This window comes from Ictalurus punctatus, chromosome 8, assembly GCF_001660625.3.
Source record: "Ictalurus punctatus breed USDA103 chromosome 8, Coco_2.0, whole genome shotgun sequence".
In the NCBI taxonomy this organism is placed as follows: Eukaryota; Metazoa; Chordata; class Actinopteri; order Siluriformes; family Ictaluridae; genus Ictalurus; species Ictalurus punctatus.
In genome coordinates this window covers 26,620,499-26,641,402 of record NC_030423.2, presented here as the reverse complement: position 1 = coordinate 26,641,402, position 20,904 = coordinate 26,620,499, and the positions used below count along the sequence as shown (strand labels likewise).

Here is a 20,904-nt window from a genome sequence, read left to right as displayed (position 1 = left end):
CAACACTCATACTGACCTGGTTTATCGTAGACTTTAAAAGTTTGTTCAGGAAATCCCATACACTTGACCTGCTTTCGGTACAGTTTCCTTGCTCTTCTTGAAACTGTGCGTTCCTTGGCTACGAGATGAAATACACTTTAAAAACACACTTTACAGAGTTTAAGCCAATAATAAGGTATTGATTAGATCTGACAATACGACTCTTTATAGCTGCTGTAACGTAAGTGATAATGAACTTGTCGCGTAGACGTTCCAGATCATTTGATGTAGCTATAAATGGATTCAATGTTTGATGCATCATTAATGAATGAATGAAAACTGTATTCATGCCAAATAATCAACTTCCTGTTCTTGCTGTATCACGTCACCCTGTCACTCATTATTTTCTTCTAAAAGCATGCCCCATTGTGGTGTATTCCTTACATGGATAAGCTCATGACATGATGGTGCGGTCGAGATTTAAGCGATGTAAGACTAAAGAAATCTGTAAGACTAATTAAGCACTGGTTCAGAGTCAGTTGTTAAGGGTGTGGTGTCTTCTATGAAGCGATGTAGTAGGTTGTGTGTGTGTGTGTGTGTGTGTGCAGTGCCACTTTGTGGCTTATTCATAAATGACATCAACCAGACAATCCCAATGATATATCAGCACGGATGATTTGATATTATTCAGCAGAAAAATAAATACCTATATATATATATATATATATATATATATATATATATATATATATATATATATATATATATATATATATATATATAAATACCTAGATTGCATACACTTCTAGGCCAAATATACAGTAGAGGTCATAAGTTTACACACCCCAGATTTTAGATGTTTCCATATAGTCTACAAGACACAATAATAACTGAACTGTTATTATTTTGTTTAAAGATAAAGGTATTTAAGAAACGGGAGTGAGTAAACTTTTGAACTGGTTCATTTGTGTAAATTCAGTTATTATCAAGTCTTGTGGACTATATGTAAACATCTGTTTATAAAATGCAATTTTTATTATCCCTCTTTATATATATATATAAGATTAGTATTTTGCCGATTCTGCAAGGCGTACGTAAATGTATGACCTCAACTGTAGTTAAGTTGTAGGAAGAGACCGTTATGGGAATGTACATCAAGACCTAAAGAAAAATAGTGACTTACAGAACAGCATAAGTACTCTGGTGGGGTACTCTCCATTATCCTGGCTGTAGTATCCAGTGAGACAGTTGGAACAGGATGGTAATAAGTAGTACTGGTAAATTTCATCAGTGCCTGTCAATATGCATATAAAAATGTTATGAAAATAAAAAGACAAAAAATAAAATAGTGTTTCATTTGCTGGTCATAGCATGGATCAGGGGATTATTTAGGATTTACCATTGTCATGCACAGCATTATTTTGAACAGGGAATTCCACAGGATCTCTAAGCGTACATTCTTTCCCTATACTGCAGAGGAAAAGGAACAAACATGAAAGAATAAGGACTAAAACATTGCAGTGAAACTATTCAGGCTACTACAGAACAATAGCAGTGTAAAAAATACCCATATAAGAGTTTAAAGAGAAATCGGTATATAGTTTTATACCCCATTCTCGAGTCCTCGAATTCTCGAGTCTCATGGTCAGAAGGTGTTGATTAATTTTCTAGAATAGCAGCTCGGACAGTGGTGCTGGCTGTAATTCACATCACAGTGCTTGTTCTATATAATATAGTAACAGCTCATTCACAGAGACACATAATGGAAAGCTAATCTTGTTTTTGTTTAATGAAGGTATATATATATATATATATATATATATGTCATATTGTGTGTGTGTGTATAGCCTAATATAACAGGAACGGATGGATAAATGCATGGTTTTCTTCAATAAAAATAGTAATCATTGACTTATTGCTGTGGTATAAGTGGAATAAAACACTTCAGGATGCTGTTATTGGAACAGGATCAACTTCTGATTGGTAACAGCGACATCACACCACCCCGTTGTTGATTATTTTCCACTAACAGCATACGCAAATATGTTTCCCAGCTATCCTACAAGAATCTGTGACCACAGTCACCTACATTTCATACTGCTTACTTGTTTTAATATACTACTCCGGGATAAGCGAGATCCACGCATTGGTATTTAGCAGTTAATACCTGTATTTGGTTTCTAAGCTGAAAATATCTGGTTCTCCAGTTCGTATAAGAGAGTGTAATTATGGATATGAATATTCCACCTGGAAATAGCAAGTAAAAGATATTCAAACGATAGGGAGGCTCATAACCTGAGTGCTTGTCTCAAAAGGATGGTATCGTTTTTTGTACCAGGTGAGATCTCCATCCAGTGTGACTCCATCGACTCTAGTATCATTGCCACTATACCATCATGTACGCTTTCAACCAGGATCCACTTCCCCATGATCTAAAATATGAAATAAATTAGCATACGAAAATGAACATTTAGAAATCTTTGACTCTGACAAACTCTGAAGTGTTGCACATACTCGTATGAAACCAAAACAGGAGGAAAAGGTATAAAGGGAACGTGTGACAGTTATATAGAATTTAATGCACAGAATAGATTTAATGCACATACACCCATATAAATTATAAACAAGATGCCGTCATGCACTTAATCCAAATATTAAGTATATTAAAACCAATTACACGAGTAAGAGAGTCTCATGTCATGTGACACTTGCTTCCAGCAACGATAGGTCTTTCGAAATGGTTGTATACAAGACGTTAAAGTGTATATGGACCCAAAATGGCTGACTTTAAATGGACCGACTGCTTAAATTTTTTATTTTTTTTTAAATTATGGACTTTAATCAGTCATCAAATAAACATTAGACATTGACCTATCCACATGGTTAGACCAACAGTGGATGCTAGATACACATCAATGCTACTGTTTGATCATTTACATTCGCAGAATTATATTTTAAATGAATGTTACTATTCAAAAATAGATCTCCATGGAACATTCACGGCAGAATTTCAGTGAAAGTTTAGGTTTCCTTAAAAAAAAAAAACAACAACAACAAAAAAAAACACAAGTTAAACGTTTTAAATGTTACTGATATATGCATGTTAAAGCCAAATATCACACTTACTGAGCTGTAGTTGCCACTGAGTACCAGAGGCTTTGTGATTTTCTCACAGGGTATATCAGTGCTGAAAAAAGACTGGACACTCAGAAGAGCCAGAGCGAAACTGCTTATCGGGGGAGCCATGCCAGTTCCTTGTCCTGAATGACAAACAGGACTCTTGCAGGACCTTTATAGTCCTGTCTGTTTGTGCTAGTGAGGCAACACATCTGTGTTGACACTCTTTCCAATGTAAAAAAACAATTCCAGGAAATCTGTACAGAACCTGAACTGCGTAAAAAAAAAAAAAAACCCAACTAGTCTGAGGACAGGTTTAATGTGTTTTTAGTCCCCTATTAGCTTAGGAACCTTTATTTTTGCGGAATATGATTTCAAAACATCTCCTCATTTCAAATCTCTGCATTTAATTTTTTTTAAATATTATATTAGATATATAGTATATTATAGACATAGACAAACACTAATCTCAGGATCTTGTTTTATTGGAATTAAAAAAAAAATTATTATTACTATTACAGATTGATTGAAACCCTATGCAACCATGGAGTTGTATTTTTATTAAATTTTTTTTTAAAGTACTGGATATTTAGCATCATTTCAGAAATGAAGTCAGGTGGAGAGATTATCATGGTATTAAGAATAAAACTGTAGGGTTGGAATAAAGATGTATAAAGAGACATGTACAAGCTTAGGGTAACTAAAGGTTCTAGCAATGATTTCTATTGCTGATGGACACAAAGTGTGTTTAAGTCATTAATCATTATTAGGTGTGGCAAGGATGGGAGTTTAGTACAGGTTACATCAGAGGTCAAATGTCGAGTGTCATCCAGCGAGGTACGACACAATAAATACGAATGCCATACAGCAATCGTTCCCTTTTTTCATCTCGTCTGTGCTCTGGGGAATATAATGCTATACAGTAATATCAATGTAATGATACGGGTCAAGAGCTTCAGTTAATGTTTACATGAGACATGAGAATAGAATGGGGGGAACATTGTAATGTCAGTGGCTTTGTTTGATAGTGTCGAATGGGGCTGGTTTGAGTATTTCAGAAAGTGCAAATGACCTGGAACATTCTACAGTGTTTAAACAGAATGCCATGACAGAAGAACAAACAGCAAAACAGCCAGGAAGTAACACCTTGTTGATGAGAGAGGGCAGAGGAGAATGTCCAGAATGGTTTGAGTTGACAGGAAGGCTACGGTAACTCAAATAACCACTCATTGCAACCGTGGTGAGCAGAAAAGCATCACAGAATGCAAAACATGCCGAACAGTGGGCTACAGAGGGCACAGGCTCGCTTGAACAGTTGAAGAAACCAGAAAAAAATAACAGGTAAAAATATCTAAAGACGAACAGGATGTGAGCGTGTCGTAAAAAGGGACACAGATGGCTGATAAGTCAGAGTGTGTAAGAGCAGGATGATCATCGGGAAATGCAGACTTGTGTTAGGTGGTGATGCGCTGTTGGAGCAGGGACATTCCCCATGATTCTCTGTATGTCTCGTTGTAGTTTTGGACCTGCGCCTGATCTGCTCCAATGCGCCTTCCTCTTCTCTCTCTTGAAGCTCCTGCTGACCAACAATGGATGTCAGAGAGATATCTCCAGGGTGAAGAGGGGAAGGGTCGGGGCAGTTCAACCAATCTGAGGCCACAGGTCGGGGAAATCCCTCCTCAGGGGAGGAGCCTGGGTGGGCAAATTTCCAATAGTGAGAGCCTTTGAAGAGGAAGAGAGAACCTGATGGACAAAGTAGACAGAGAAAGGAAAAGGTTTCATAAACACATGGGAGGTTTGATTGTGTGTGTGTGAGAGGTTTGCGCTGGTATGTGAGAGGTTTGATTGTGTGTGTGAGAGAGAGAGGTTTGATATTGTGTGTGAGAGAGAGGTTTGATTGTGTATGAGAGAGAGGTTTGATTGTGTATGAGAGAGAGGTTTGATTGTGTATGAGAGAGAGGTTTGATTGTGTGTGTGTGAGAGGTTTGCGCTGGTATGTGAGAGGTTTGATTGTGTGTGTGAGAGAGAGAGGTTTGATATTGTGTGTGAGAGAGAGGTTTGATTGTGTATGAGAGAGAGGTTTGATTGTGTATGAGAGAGAGGTTTGATTGTGTGTGTGTGTGTGAGAGAGGTTTGATTGTGTGTGTGTGTGAGAGAGAGGTTTGAGTGTGTGTGTGTGAGAGAGGTTTGATTGTGTGTGTGTCTGAGAGAGGTTTGATTGTGTGTGTGTGAGAGAGAGAGGTTTGAGTGTGTGTGTGTGTGTGTGAGAGAGGTTTGATTGTGTGTGTGTGAGAGAGAGGTTTGATTGTGTGTGTGTGAGAGAGAGGTTTGATTGTATGTGTGTGAGAGAGAGGTTTGATTGTGTGTGTGTGAGAAAGAGGTTTGATTGTGTGTGTGTGTGTGTGTGTGAGAGAGAGAGAGGTTTGATTGTGTGTCTGTGTGAGAGAGAGGTTTGATTGTGTGTGTGTGAGAGAGAGAGGTTTGATTGTGTGTGTGTGTGTGTGTGTGTGTGTGTGTGTGAGAGAGAGGTTTGATTGTGTGTGTTTGTGTGTGTGTGTGTGAGAGAGAGGTTTGATTGTGTGTGTGAGAGAGAGGTTTGATTGTGTGTGTTTGTGTGTGTGTGTGTGAGAGAGAGGTTTGATTGTGTGTGTGTGAGAGAGGTTTGATTGTGTGTGTGAGAAAGGTTTGATTGTGTGTGTGAGAGAGGTTTGATTGTGTGTGTGTGAGAGAGGTTTGATTGTGTGTGTGTGAGAGAGGTTTGATTGTGTGTGTGTGTGAGAGAGGTTTGATTCTGTGTGTGTGAGAGAGGTTTGATTCTGTGTGAGAGACGTCATTTCTCCTCACCATTGTTCTCTGTAATAATTCCATTCACTCCTCCTTCAATGAGCTCGGTCCACACCTGACCGCCCTCTCCTCGCTCTACTCCCGACCCCCACACCACTCCTTTATCAGGGTCCCAGTGCACACCGTGTTTCTCTCCATCCGGGCCTGCGGGACTCAGAGCAAACAGCGGCTGCGGGAAACCATTCTGCAGAGACAGATCCTTAAACAGCCAGAACTGAGAACCTGAAAACACACCATGGCACTGGATCAATCAATAGAACCGTTAAAGACTTTACATTTGGTTTACCAATAAGCAATGTCCTATATAATCTCTTTATCACTATAGTAATTAGTCAATGAATCTCAATTATTACGAATAAATTAATAATCATTCCAGACCGTTTGAACTGTACGTCTTTGTGTGAATTAATAAGAGATGTAGTATATGTGGCACTCATGAACTTTTTTTTAACTCCTTTAATTCACCCTGGTTAAAAAGTTATCTTTCATTCTTGTACTCTTGTAGTCAGATGTGATGTAAGATGCCATGTCACATGGAGCATGAGGGCGCTTAGAGAGACTAACCACTGATGAAGATGATGGCGTGATCCTCTTGTCTCTCCAGTACGGCCCTCAGCGGGGGCAGAGATGTGGGCAGAGCAGCCCAGAGTTTGCGCACGGACACGGCTCTCCGAGAAACCAGGCCACCTCTGTTCACCCTCCACATACTCGGACCTGAGAACAGATTCCAGTTATAATGATGAGTCTTTATCGGACACATATACAGTAGAGCACAGTGAAATTCTTTTCTTTGCATACCCCAGCCTGTCAGGAAGCTGGGGTCAGAGAGCAGGGTCGGACATGATACAGCACCCCTGGAGCAGAGAGGGTTAAGGGCCTTGCTCAAGGGCCCAACAGTGGCAGCTTAGCAGTGCTGGGGCTTGAACCATGCTAAGCTGCAATGCTAAGTCACCACTGCCCCCCCCCATATTTATATATGATATTTATTCATTTATAATTCCTAATGCTATTTGATAATCTGAAAAGTGACACACCATCACAAGATAACCTTCTCAATCAAACCTTAAGAAATGCGATCTAAAAATAATTGAATAGAATAGAAATACAGCATTTTTGTGTACAGAACATTGAATGATCAGGTGTGTATATTTACAGACCAAAAAAAAAAAAAAGAAAAGAAATTTGTCATCAGGTACACGTTTTGATTGATTAATGAATGACTTTTTATCCATTTAGTGTTACTTTTTTTTTTTTTTGCCTATGAACCTATAAACGTATAAAGCATAACTGTTCGTAACGTAGACTGGAGGCAGATGCAGGTGCAGGTCAAAGTCTTTATTAACAGTAGACAACCACAGGAAACGCGGTCTTCACCAGGAAAACAAGAAACTGGTATCGTGGCTTGAAACTAGAGCAGGGCATGGAACCAGACCGCTTAACATGCTAACGCATTCACTGTCGTAATCAAACATAAACGGGAACCGCATCAGACGTTTGGTACAAACTGTACCAACTCTAATGCTGCGCGAAGTGCGCAGTCACATGAGGGGTTTAAGTAACAAACATACTCAAACCAATACATGGACACCTGAAGCAAATCAGAGACATGATCAAACTTAATTCAATGTCCAAGCGGGAAGCGAACGAAAACAAAAGAGTCACGTGACCTGTCAGAAACCGTGCCGCAGTGCCATCTGCTGGCCGTGGCGTAACAATAACTTCCTTTGTCTTACTAAATGTTACAAAGAACTGACACTGGAGACTCCTTCCATAAATCTTCAAATAAAACGTCTCTTAACGGGAATTCCTGAGCTGTTACTATAGAAATGATGATGTTTCAAAATGAAGGGATTAATATAAACCTGTGATTTTCAGTGATAGTAAATTAATCAACACCCTCTCACTTGTCGTATCACACTTCACAGGTACAGACATGGGATATCGATTGTGTCACATTTCCCAGCTTCCGCTTGCTACACACTGTTTTGTGTATCAAATCAGTACAGCGGTCATTAATACTGAGACTGATGAAGAAGAATGATCTTCTCCCTCAGGTTGGACAAAATCTGACCCACATGATTAACATACAGCATGTGAAACATTAAAAAAAAAAAAAACACACATTAAACCTGCTTTTGTGAAGAGATGAAGTGAATTTCTTTTATCTTTCTCACAGCCTCAGTTCTGTTATCAGATCCTGGACGTTTACCTTTGAAGAAAAAAGTCTCCCCTCTGATTTTAGCAACCACATCGAAACTGGTGTTGCAGCGATCCACAGAAGGACTGAATTTACAGAGAAGAGGAGCAAAACACACCATAGTTTTTAGAATGTTTCTCATTCTCAATGTAGCCATGGAATTGTGTGTGAATTTTTAATAAACCAATAAACAAAAGCTGACATGATCTATCAACAGCAACAATTTAACAGATACTGTATATAACAAAGGCTTCCATTCACCCTGCATGGATGCTCAACATACCTGTCCAGGTGACTGTGTGTGTGTCGGTGCATGTGTGTGAGTCTGTGTGTGCCTCTGCGTGGATGTTTCAGTTCAGCTTCTACCTCTAGAGGATGACTTCCTGTCTGTAGATTGTCAGCTCTCGTCCCTAAACAAATGACATGATTTCTAGACTCAGCAAATGAGAAATGTGTAGATTTTAATGAAAATATCAGCATAGTTAGGGCATCATATACAGTATATCAGGAGAAGAGCAGATGGAGGGAGGGATGGATGGACGAATTACTTGTTGGACAGATGGATTACTTATTGGATGGATGAATGGATGGATTTGTTGGATGGATGGATGGATTACTTGTTGGATGGATGAAGGGATGGATTGATGGATGGATTACTTGTTGGATGGATGGATTACTTGTTGGATTGATGGATGGAGGGATGAATGACTTGTTGGCTGGATAGAGGGATGGATGGATGGATTACTTGTTGGATGAATGGATGGATTATTTGTTGGATAGATGGAGGTATGGATGGATGGATTACTTGTTGGATGGATGAATGGATGGATTTGTGGGATGGATGGAGGGATGGATGGATGGATTACTTGTTGGATGGATGGAGGGATGGATGGATGATTACTTGTTGGATGGATGGAGGGATGGGTGGATGGGTGGATTACTTGTTGGAGGGATGGATTACTTGTTGGATTGATGGATGGATGCATGGATGGATTACTTGTTGGCTGGATGGAGGGATGGATGGATGGATTATTTTTTGGATGGATGGATGGATGGATGTATTACTTGTTGGAGAGATGGATGGATGGATGGAATACTTGTTGGATGGTGTTGTCTCTAATTTTCCAAAAAGTTCAACACAGCTAAGTTATATCATAAATGTAAATAATTCAAGTATTTACATCAGTTTGAGGATGACGGAAAACACAGAGCGCCGTGAGTAGGAAAAGCAAGGGTTTATTGCTGCTCACCACACGAGATCCGCACATTGGGATGTCCCATAGCGATCTGAAAGTCCCTTGAAACAGGGCTCCATTTTTATACAGTTGAAATACCCCTGGTTTGCCCAAAATACCATTACATCTGATGTCTGGGTAATGTCCTATCTGGGTTTTTATTTTTATTTTTTAGATTCTTTGCAATCTGCTTATTTTTGCCTCAGACTTCTCGAGACCTGTTGAGTTGAGTTGATTGTTGGATGTATAGATGGGTGGATTGAATGATTGCTTGATGGATGAATGAATGCTTGTATAGATGAACTTACAAACCAATGGATGGATGGATAGATGGATGGATTTACAGTATAGGTGGGTGGATTGATTGATTGATTAGATTAGATTGGATGGATGGATAGATGGATGAATGGATTGATTGATGGACTGGCGAACAGACAGCACAAAAAGACTGCAGTCATGCATTTCTCACTACACAGCCCTCTGTTGCTCATCACTCACAATCCAGAACCGTTTTTGGTGTAGTCTGATGTGAGTTACCGTAGAGAGTGGTGATGTGCTCTCGGTCTGGAGATCCCAGGCTGAAGTGGAGCGGGTCTCCAAGGGGCCCTTGGTAATATGGCCTCATAACGGACCCCCGTGCTGAAGAGTGGGAGAGTCCGAGAGCATGGCCGATTTCGTGCACCAACACCGTGAACACATCCGTGCCTTCAGAGGCTGCCAGCACATAAAGCACACATTTTAGTTAATAAATTGAACCAAGCACATAAGTGTGTGTGTGTGTGTGTGTGTGTGTGTGTGTGTGTGTGTGTGTGTGTGTGTGTGTGTGTGTGTGTGTGTCACCTGGCTGTCTGAATGCCCACTCCTCCTCTGCATCCAGATGAACTTCACCTGCTCTGTCCTGGTCAGAAGGAAAGAAGGCGTGGCCAACAGCTCCACCCACCCCATCAAAAGGGTATCCATCACCATGTGAACCATGTAAGAAGTCAATCAGGAGATCCGCCCCGTCTGGCCCTCCAACCTATCGGATTTCAGGCACAGTGTAATGGTCTGGGAGTTGCTAATGAGTTCGCTGTTGCTGAATAAACAGATCTGCAAATAATTCTTTATTATCAGTCTGAAAGTTGTGTATATTAGGGCAGGTTATACATGAAAATGTGCTGAGCTAACATCTGACCTCGTGAAACTCAAGAGCCGTTGGATCTGCCCACACTTTCAGAGCATAGAAGACCAGAGAACGAAACGTCTCATGGGACAGAGCCGAAGAGGTGGGGTACGTGCGCAATCTGAGAGCAAGAGAGTGAGAAGTATTTTTCTTTAGTGTTTTCAGTGTTTAATTATTATTGCACACTTAAACAACGAGGCAGTCAAAATACTCAACACACTAGTGCCCCATAACACACACCTGGACTAAATAAAATCATTCCTAGCACCATTCCAGCACATATCATCCCCCCCTAGTACTGAAAGTTTGGTACTCGAGTGTGAAAGCTGTTTAAGAACCAAGGTGACCTCCAGGAAACTGGTCTTTGTTTCTTCAGACAAACCTCCAGTTGATGTTTCTCTGAGCCCAGCTCGAGACGGCTCTCTTCACCCTCTGGACTTGAAGCTCAGTATCTGCGTCTGACTCAGGGATTGGACCGCCTTCATCATCAGGAAGTGAACAACGCGGTGTCTGCATCATTCTCAGAGTCTCCTCATCTGAATGAGGGAAAAAAAAAGAGAGATGAGGAGGACAAGGATATGAAGTGATTGGTCAGAGCTGAGTGGTTGGAGAGTGACGTGAAAGAGAAAGGTACAGTATGTGTTCCTACCCAATACTCCAGTGTCGTGTAATCCAGCAAACCTCTGCATAGCCTTCAGAGCGTGTGTGACTGCGGTCCAGGCTTGAAGCTGACCCGTGGAGGGGTCAGGAGGAGGCAGGTAGCCATATTTCGTTAGCCAATCCTGTTCAAGCACCAGGAGAAGCATCTGAGCATAAGCTTTTACAATAATTTGGACATTTACTTGGATGTTATTGGATTTTTCATAAAGGGTTCATAGATATATGGATAGATGGATGGATGGATGGATGGATTTGATTGATCCCAAAGTGGATATTTGAGTGCTACAGCAGCAAAAGACAAAAATGTAACATTTAACGTATAACAATTAAATATTCTTTTTTTCCCTCAAATGCTGCATATAATGTGAAATATTGGTGTATTTGCAGATCTTTTTTTTCCTTTTTAAAAACTTAATGTATTACAACATATTTAAACGATTTTAGAAAACCTGGGGTCCTTTCAGATCTTCAAAGAACTATAGCAACAGTTGTTTTTTTTTACTCACTAATTGAAACTGATATTCCACTTTTAAAAATATTACAATTTTTTTTCCTGTAAATAATTCCTGCCACCCAGCGTTTGAATGTGGAATTGCACCATTTTGGATCTAAATTTTCCAAAGACGTACTGTCTTATTTCAGAAAATTTGAGAAGAAAAGAGGAAAATCCTCTGAGCAGGATCCTCTCATTTGTAATATTGGGGTAATTGGGAAATCGTGTGATTTTTGTTGCCCTGAAATATTCCTTTGTGATGTGTTCATTGTATTAAACGGTTATGCTGTATTTACTAGATATAGTTTCTTCTCACACGTTCTTCTTCATAACGCTCTTAGAACAGAAGGCTCTATCTACCACCCTGAAGCGTTCTTCGGGTTGTCAATAACCCTTAAAAGTTGGGGAATAAAAACACTTAGAGACACTTAGAGGGCTACTGTAGAGTGCACCCCTGAGGGCACATTTGAGGGAACTGTACTGTCGAAGCACCCTTGAGGGCACATTTTCATGCACATAAGAGCACCTCATTTCCTTGCATATAGGGGAGCCTAAAGGACAATGCATCACATATTCTCCACTGGAAGGGCACCCATTAGGGCACTTAACCTTTGTTTACTCGCACATAAGGGAACCCTATAGGGCACTGGATCACCTCTGGAATGGTACCCATTAGTGCACTACATCATGTTTTCTCGCATGTAGCAGCACCTTAGAGGGCACTTCATGACATTTTCTCCAATGTACGTAAGGGCACCCTAGAGGGAACGTTATCAAATCTTACCAACCGTAGGAAAGCTCTAGAGGGCACTTATGAACCACGGGGCCATTGGGGTGGGGTGGGATTGGGGGGGGGGGGGGGGGGCAGTCACTCGAGTTCATTAGATTATTAGATTTCCAAAAAGCTTTTTACTCCTTACATTTTTGTTTAGACCTTCAAAATACTCATTACAAATCACAACCTTTTGACTTTCACTTGAGTATATATTTGTTTAGGTTTAAAACTTTCCTGTTTTGGAAAGATGAACTGGTAATTATCCAAATGACCCCTGAGGAACCTTAGTTATGATGTGCTTTGGGATAGAGATATTTGCTGAAAGAGTGAAATGTAAACGTACAGCCAGGGAAACCCCTTTTTATATGCAAATAGCATAAAAATCATTTCTGTCCCAGATAATAATTTGACTAAAATCTGACTAAATGACTCAAGATCATGTGACTTCACCAGATCTAATGGCTTTGTATGATTACACCAGAAAGTCCTTTAACACAGACAAGAGTCTCACCACTAGCCTCGCGCTCTCATCCACCGTGGGAATAACAGAAGGAGGCGTTTCAGGTGTTACTGAGTCGATGGGCGGAGCCAGTGGGACAGAGTCCGCCCACTTGCATCCAAACAGGATGAGTGTAAGCACTATCCACTCTAGCACCTTCATACTGAGAAGTTGTAAAGCATTTAAGATGAACGATAAGCGCCGTCCTCAGCCAGGAGATAATGTTACGGTTTCCATCTTCAGTGGGTCTGTGGCCCTGGGGATGAGGAACGACACGGACGTCCGGACCTCCCACGACTGCAGACTAGAGAGTGGGTGATAAGGCAAAATATCACATGACCATACTTGACGACATCATGAGAAATGGAGAAACGCTCATACTTCTCAACAAGTCACAAATAATACAGCTTCACAGGATGAAAATGTTTAAAATACGCACAGCGGTAGGATCTCCGTGTCTCCTTCACACCTCGTCCTTTCACCATGTCCCCTTTCACTCCTTTCTGAGAGCTGCATTTCTACTTCATCTCCCTCATTCCTCATCCCACATCCACCCGATCTCAGACTCTTTTCATCCACCCGCTCTCTCCCTTAATGAAATGACACCTAGTAATTTCATTAAAACCTCACGTCCTACAAGCCACTGAATAGCCCTTACACAATGCTCTAAATTAAATCCACCGTCTACTCCTCCCAGGCGTTCATCTCCTCGCCTCAATCATGCAAATCCACCCGTCTTCAATCCACTTACTCATTTTTACAAGCAGAACTTCCCGGCAGCATGAAAGACATTCCTATTTCCATGAGCGCCCTTTTTACCGGATCAGTCATGTGTACGTACTGTGTGAGTTGTTTTTGCTTTGACATAAACAACGCAATTGTTATGATTCACGTATTATGATATAGTTAGGTCCAAAAACTCTGACACGACCGAGAAGGAACATAATCTGGGTATACAACATTTCTGGGTATACTTCCTGTTTATATAAGTCAAATGAATGAACATATTGTGAAGTCTTGTCATTCCCTGTGTGTAAGTCCTGAGCCTTTGTTTAACGCTGACTGCCTCGTTCTTTACCGGACCCTTGTCTGGCTTATCGGATTTCTCTTTCGTTGCTCGATTGTTTATATCGACTGCGTTTTTTTTTTCTTTCTGAATCTTGAGCTTGATTTTAGCTCACTATGTTTGCTGCAACAAAACAACTTCGCCCTGTATCTGAGTCCTGTATGTTACAACATGTCCAAGGTTTCTGTGTATGGGTTTTAACGATGATTCTATAGTGAAATTCAATCCAAACATTAAAAAAAAACAACAAAAAAAACCCCCAAACATTTCAGCTTGTGTCACATCACATTTGTACAGTAGCTCACATCACAAAGCTTGGGTATAAACAGGAGAGGTTCAAGAAAAGACAGTAGCTTCATTTGCTATGAATGAGCTTCTAGGAGCAGAACATCATTTTGGAGCACAATTTACATATAAATAGATAAGTTTCCCGTGTGTGTTTGGTTCCTGAATGAATGCGATGAAATGCGGATGGATAGTTTGGTAGCGTTCGGTCCAGCTGATTTGCATTTACATTTATTTATAGTGTAAGAAACTTTATGAGAGCTATTCGGCACAAAATGTACATGTCAAGGTGTCGTCAAGTTTTGTTCTTGTATAAGTTTAAAAAAAAAAAAAAAGTAACCACCACGGCCTGTAACCTTTATTTTCAAGTCGACTGAAGTTAAACAGGCACCAGGCGTCATAACCTAAAGCTAGGAAGCAGGTAAGAATCGAATCCTCGCTAATAGAAGCGGTGCTTAAAGTCTTGACGTTATAGTTATTAATGTCTTGAATCTGATTGGTCAGAAGGTGTTGATTAATTATCTGATAGTAGTTCTAGCTGCAAGGCAAATTACAGGTTTTTTTAATTTTTTTTTATCAATGCACACGCTCTAATACAATCTACAGTGTCGTATGGAGGACAGTCCACAATATCTAAGGCTGAACGATAAGTCCGCAGTGTCAGCGCTTTGGAAGAGTCAGAGATAAAGCTGTACGTTTTCCAACACGGGAAAGTCATCAAGATGGAGGATGATGTGCTTTCCAGTTTCTCGGTGACATGAAAAGCTGCGTTTCTTTCTTTCTTTCTTTTTTTTTTGTCTTGTTAACTTAAAAAAAAAAGAGGCTGGTGAGAGAACAGGTATTTATAGCTGCTGTAAAGCTAGTGATAACAGGAACGAACTGGTTTCGCAGATGCTCCGAAAACATTAAAGGTAACTATCCATCCATCCATCCATCCATCTTCTATACCGCTTTATCCTTTTCAGGGTCACAGGGAACCTGGAGCCTATCCCAGGGAGCATCAGGCACAAGGCGGGGTACACACTGGACAGGGTGTCAATCCATTGCAGGGCACAATCACATACACACTCACACACCCATTCATACACTACGGACACTTTGGACATGCCAATCAGCCTACCATGCATGTCTTTGGACTGGAGGAGGAAACCGGAGTACCCGGGGGAAACCCCCACAGCACGGGGAGAACATGCAAACTATGCACACACAGGGCCACAGTGAGAACTGAACTCCTGACCCTGGAGGTGTGAGGCAAACGTGCTAACCACTAAGCCACCGTGCTCCCTTAAAGTTAACTATAAATGACCAAAAAGTACAATATTTTCTTTAATGGATCAAGAAAATGTTGAATCGCTGGTGAAAAGCTGGGGTATAAGAGGAATAAAACACGTGATGTGCTGTTGTAGGAAAATCATCAACACTGAGTTGGTGTGATGTGGCCTGAACACGTGAATAATATCATGTGTCTTGAAGTGTTTATTTCCATACTGTTCCTTAGCGAAGATATAATAAACATGAGGAAAACTTGACTAGTTGCAAAATGATGACGATAAGTTTTATCAAATGCCATTTAGTCCATTTATATATATATATATATATATATATATATATATATATATATATATATATATATATATATATATATATATATATAATCAAACCTTTCCAGCAGCCCCTGACCTTAAACTATGATACAGTACATACTGGGTTATAAAATACACAAATAACAATAATAACATCATCACACAGTACAATACTTAATAAGTCCAGTACACATGTTTGTATCTGACATTTCCTCTCTTCCTTTTTCAAGTTTAAAAAGTTTAAAAGAAGGAAAATCAAGGAAAATAAGTATGGATAATGAAACATACACGAAGAAAACAAGTGAGCCCTTACCTTCTGTCTGTCCTTAGAACTCTGTGTCTTTCCCAGTGAATTCGCCCACTCTGTCCTTCACTCCCTCCTTCTCAGTCTCTCTGAACAGATGTGTCCCTCTCATCTCCTGAGCTCACCCCCTCCTCTCTCACGACCGCCCTGCTAACACAATAGTCCCTTAAACACCCCCCGAAAAACAGGCTCCCCCGCCCCAGCAGAACACACTGGGCAGCTGTGTGTGTGTGTGTGTGTGTGTGTGTGTGTGTGTGTGTTATCTGACAGTACTTTTTTTCGACCGAAATCCTCTTAACAAAAGGATTAAAAACATAGCAGATAAAGATTTAACCGAATCTGCTGCATTACACTTTGAACTCCCTTCTTACTGAAACACACACTACTGTTGATGCCTAACCATCGAGCCCTGCTTCTTTATTTTAACTGTAAATGAAATGCCACTTGACAACAAATGATTGAACGCTGGGGTCAGAACGCAGAGGGATTTAGAGATAAGTACATTTACGCATGTCGGAGTCTTACATGCTCTCTTGGACTATGGTTTAGGATTATAACAGAGAAATAGGGATTCCAGATGTGCTGTCAATCTCTTCGGCCGAGCAGGAGCGCGTGAGTCTGAAGGGAAGGACTTGATCAGAAAAGCACAGTAAAGACAGCCGAGCAGGATGGTTTCTGTTTTACAAGGCAGCTTTATTTTTCTAAACATCTGCACTATGATCTCAGGAATATTGATGAGTTGATGTAACAGTAATGACTTTCAGTGATCCAGTTATATGTGTTTTATTTGATTTTTTTTTTTATTAGTAACACTAATGACATTAACATCGCTTAATAAAGAACGAAAAGAAAAGAAACAGCTGTCGTAGTTTCATTTAAACGCCAATAAATGTAAGGTTTTAAATGAATAACATTATAGGAGAATAAAATGCGGCTGTTTGAAATGAGTAACGCCATCGACACAGTAAGATTAAAATGTAAAACTGATTTCTTTGAGCATTGAAAGTGATTCAAAAAACCTTTTTTTTAAAAAAAAATTTTAGATTAAAGAGATCCTTCCTAATTGGATAACACAACTGAGTTTATTATTATTATTATTATTATTATTATTATTATTATTATTATTATTATTATTTTTAAAAAATTATTTACCTTTAATTGGAAATATCTAAACTTCCTGGGTACAAGACATGTTTCATGTTTTTTAAAATTTTTTTTTTATTCTTTGCACATTTATTAAAACGCTGTGAAATTGGTGGCATTTATAATCAGTGTAATTATTTTAACTGAACATATTATACGTCATTTATTTAGAGTCAAAGTATTGCGGCATTTAGCCACCGCAATTGTAAAACGCACCCATCTGGAAAAGAGGCAAGAGGCCACATTATTGTCCTTGCTGTCCTGGTGACAAGGCTGACCCAGGTCAAAGGTCAGCGCCGGCTTGAGGGGCAAAAGGGTAGTGCATACTATATTTTAAGCCGGTTTGAAAAAGCAGGATGTGTGTGTCTGTGTGTGTGAATAGGCTTATGTGTTAGAGACAGAATGATCGAAAAGCCACAAAGAACCATGTGAACTCGGGTCTCCCTAACAACTCGGCCCGCTGTTGGAGGAACTCTGCAATCATATAGACGGCCATTGTGAACGTCACATGAAGGCTCACGGGCAGCATGTGTAGGATCCGACAAGAGTGAGTGAATATGTAACCGTTCCTGATGTGTAATGATGACTGCAAAACCAAGCATGATGCACTGCTTAGATGGAATATGAAGAGGCAGATGGATGAAGGGAACGTTCTGGAGATAGAGGTCATGGTTGCGTTCACCCGAGTGTATAAGACGACGTTGTATGAATGGCCCTCTTTTATGGACTCCGGAAGCTGAAATTTCCTTATAGCTCTGAGTTCATGGCTTGTGACACAACATTGACAATTATTTGATGCTCTGTGGTCAACGCTAATTGTAACTACAGTGTCTTTGTTGCTCATTTTTATTACAGAATGACCAACATATCCATAGGAAAAGTTGATGTTCCCAGTCGTTTGGTCTTGTTTCCATATACGACTTAACCCCTTACGTATAAGAAGCTCCCAGTTGTACTCAGGTGTACTTCAAACTATAACAACTAATAATTCACACAGACTTGTATGCTGGATCCTCTACATAATCTACATAATCCAATTTGAAAAATCTGTCGTTATTTAACAAAAAACAAAACAAAACATATAGTCATGGATGCGGAGGAGATGTTATTGAAGGAGTCTCCAGTGTCACCGCTTTGTAACAGTCGGGAAGGTTTCCGCCATGGGAAAATTTTCAAGACAGAGAACTTTGCAATTTCCAGATTGTCGGTAACTAAACGGTTACAGCTATAACTTGTTAATGGAGAATGTTTCCACCTGAAGAAGAGCGAACAGAAACATACTGAGTCCAGAAGCTCGATCGAAAAGGTGTTTACGTTCCATAGGAAAGAAAACGAGATTATACTATCAGTGATTCTGATACAAGAGCAATTTAAGTCGCAGCCTAACCTAAAAATCACACGTACCTCACTTCATAATTCTAATACATGAGAGAATTTGGAATAGAGAGAAAGACGATCTACAAAGGAGGGGTAAAGACAGGGTTACATGAGGTTACTGTGCTGCAGGTGCAACGTAAAACTGGCTTAAACTGGCTTCGTCTACAGAGCTGGGAAATCAGAAACTAAAACCGTTGAGATGTGATAAAACGAAACCATCGGATCGCATACTAGGTTACAGCAACCTCAAGAAAAAAAAAAAGATAGCAATCATGAGGTAAATATTCATGCAGTACAAACAGGAATCGAAACAGTAAATACATAATGCAGATACAAAATAGTAAGTAAGTAATAATAGTTACCAAAAGTGCTGTACGTATATAAAAGTAAAATATCAGAATAGAGGCTAAAATAGAGGCAGGGAACATCGTATTCATTGTAAGCATTGTATTCGCTGACAAATTGCTGTCATATAAGAGGAATAAGACACCAAAGAAGGATCTAGATCTCGGAATTAGGATTTACTTCAAGCTAAACTTTTAGCAACAACAACAACAACAACAACAACATCACATGAACGAGAGCGATGTTGTACTGAATATTGACAATGCTGTGATTACAACTGCATGATCGCGAGTGCGATATTGCTTTTATACAATACAATAACGCTATTAACAGTTTCTCACAGTCATTAAATTATTGTCATACAATTGACTTATCAGACATTTTCAATCAGGCAAAACAAATGAATTATTTTATCACCGCAACTCTGTTATAAGATTAGTCAGGACACTGTTGGGTTTCTGTGTGTAGAGTATCACGACTCTAATAAAATTCTAACATGTAAACCTAGTAGGCTGAGGTAAAAAAAAAAAAAAAGACAAACATATGAAAAAACTACAAATTCTTCAAGCCCAGAGTGTCTACTTTCACCTGAGTCATTAATCTCTATTGTGGAGTGTGACATCACAAATAAATTGAATGCTGAGCACGGGCACGCCAAAAACAGGGAAATTTCTTGGCCTCTGGTAAAAAGAGTTAAGAATAAGAAATAAATATCAAATAACTGACATTCAAGCACAATATGGTGAAATATTTTGTTTATTTTTGCTATGTCAATGGAAAATAGCTTCCAAAGAAGCCACGGCTGGACAGAGAGTTGCATGTTGCCATGGCAATATTCTGATTGACTGACAGTCTACAGTAAGTGTAGTAATGGTTTCGGTGGAACGAACTATTGCTATTTGCTAGAATTGGTGCTAAAGATCAGCAACCTTGGAACGCCGCTTGTCCAATCATCCGGACCTGAACTTACTCCTGTGTAATTTTCATTTTTGGAAAAATTTGTTAACATTATGCAGTGACTTGTTGCTGTTACTTAGCAAACAAGTGTTAGAGATTTGGTGGAAGAAAACAACTTCAGCCAATCAGATTTCAGGGTTGGAACTATTTTAAACACAAATAACACCAGTCTTTTACTGGTATAAAGTTGGCTTGATGGTGAAAGTTCGATACTCGCAAATTAAGGGACCGTCTCTAAAGTTACATACGACATTGGTATACACGAGTCTAACTTCAATAGCATTTCAAGAGAGTGACTTACAGTCATAAAACCAACTGGAAAGTGTTCACGTAGGTATCAGCTATAATGCACACCTCTTAGATTTTTGGTATTTAATAAAATATACTATAAAATCACATGTAAATATTGTGATGTATTTCACTACCGAATTGGCTCATACACAAACTATACCATAATTTAAAATTCAATATCATTTGAAGAGAATGGCTTAGAGTCACAATACCAACTGTAAAGTGTTCATGTAGGTTTCAGCTATAATGCACACCTTTATATATATATATATTTTTAAATATTTAATCCTACAATACATGGACCAAAAAACCTACATGAACCGACATGTTTGGTAATTGAATGCATATTTTTAAAAACTGTATAGAGAAGTGTGTACAGTTTAATTTACTTATGCACATGTTTAGACAGATTGGTTTTATGACCATAAGTCACTCTCTTCAAATGCTATTGAAGTTAGAAGTGTAAGCTATACGTTTCAATGTCGTACGTAACTTTAGAGACGGTCCCTTAATTTGCGAATCTCGAACATCCAACGTCTCAATCCTTTATACCAGTATTTATTATATATATATTCTATTTTCTTCAGGTTCC

General features: G+C 39.5%; 1 protein-coding gene across 2 annotated transcripts in view; it reads right to left on the bottom strand.

Annotated features, from left to right (window-relative positions):
- The window catches only part of mmp17b (matrix metallopeptidase 17b), a 17,592-nt gene extending 1,268 nt beyond the window's left edge, over positions 1-16,324 (bottom strand). The window contains exons 1-16 of one of the 2 annotated variants that reach the window (XM_017475197.3): positions 16,209-16,324; positions 12,974-13,265; positions 11,184-11,316; positions 10,917-11,070; positions 10,547-10,655; positions 10,213-10,390; positions 9,910-10,086; positions 8,421-8,547; positions 8,150-8,223; positions 6,505-6,654; positions 5,941-6,162; positions 3,106-4,839; positions 2,275-2,411; positions 1,379-1,449; positions 1,163-1,273; positions 17-118 (exon numbers count right to left, since the gene is read on the bottom strand). In XM_017475197.3, coding sequence (XP_017330686.1) covers positions 4,448-4,839; positions 5,941-6,162; positions 6,505-6,654; positions 8,150-8,223; positions 8,421-8,547; positions 9,910-10,086; positions 10,213-10,390; positions 10,547-10,655; positions 10,917-11,070; positions 11,184-11,316; positions 12,974-13,123 — 1,866 coding nt within the window. In that variant the 5' untranslated portion in view covers positions 13,124-13,265; positions 16,209-16,324 and the 3' untranslated portion in view covers positions 17-118; positions 1,163-1,273; positions 1,379-1,449; positions 2,275-2,411; positions 3,106-4,447. The remainder of the gene's footprint in view (positions 1-16; positions 119-1,162; positions 1,274-1,378; positions 1,450-2,274; positions 2,412-3,105; positions 4,840-5,940; positions 6,163-6,504; positions 6,655-8,149; positions 8,224-8,420; positions 8,548-9,909; positions 10,087-10,212; positions 10,391-10,546; positions 10,656-10,916; positions 11,071-11,183; positions 11,317-12,973; positions 13,266-16,208) is intronic. The other variant, XM_047157344.2, reaches the window with a different exon arrangement.
- Between the last annotated feature and the right edge of the window lie 4,580 nt (positions 16,325-20,904).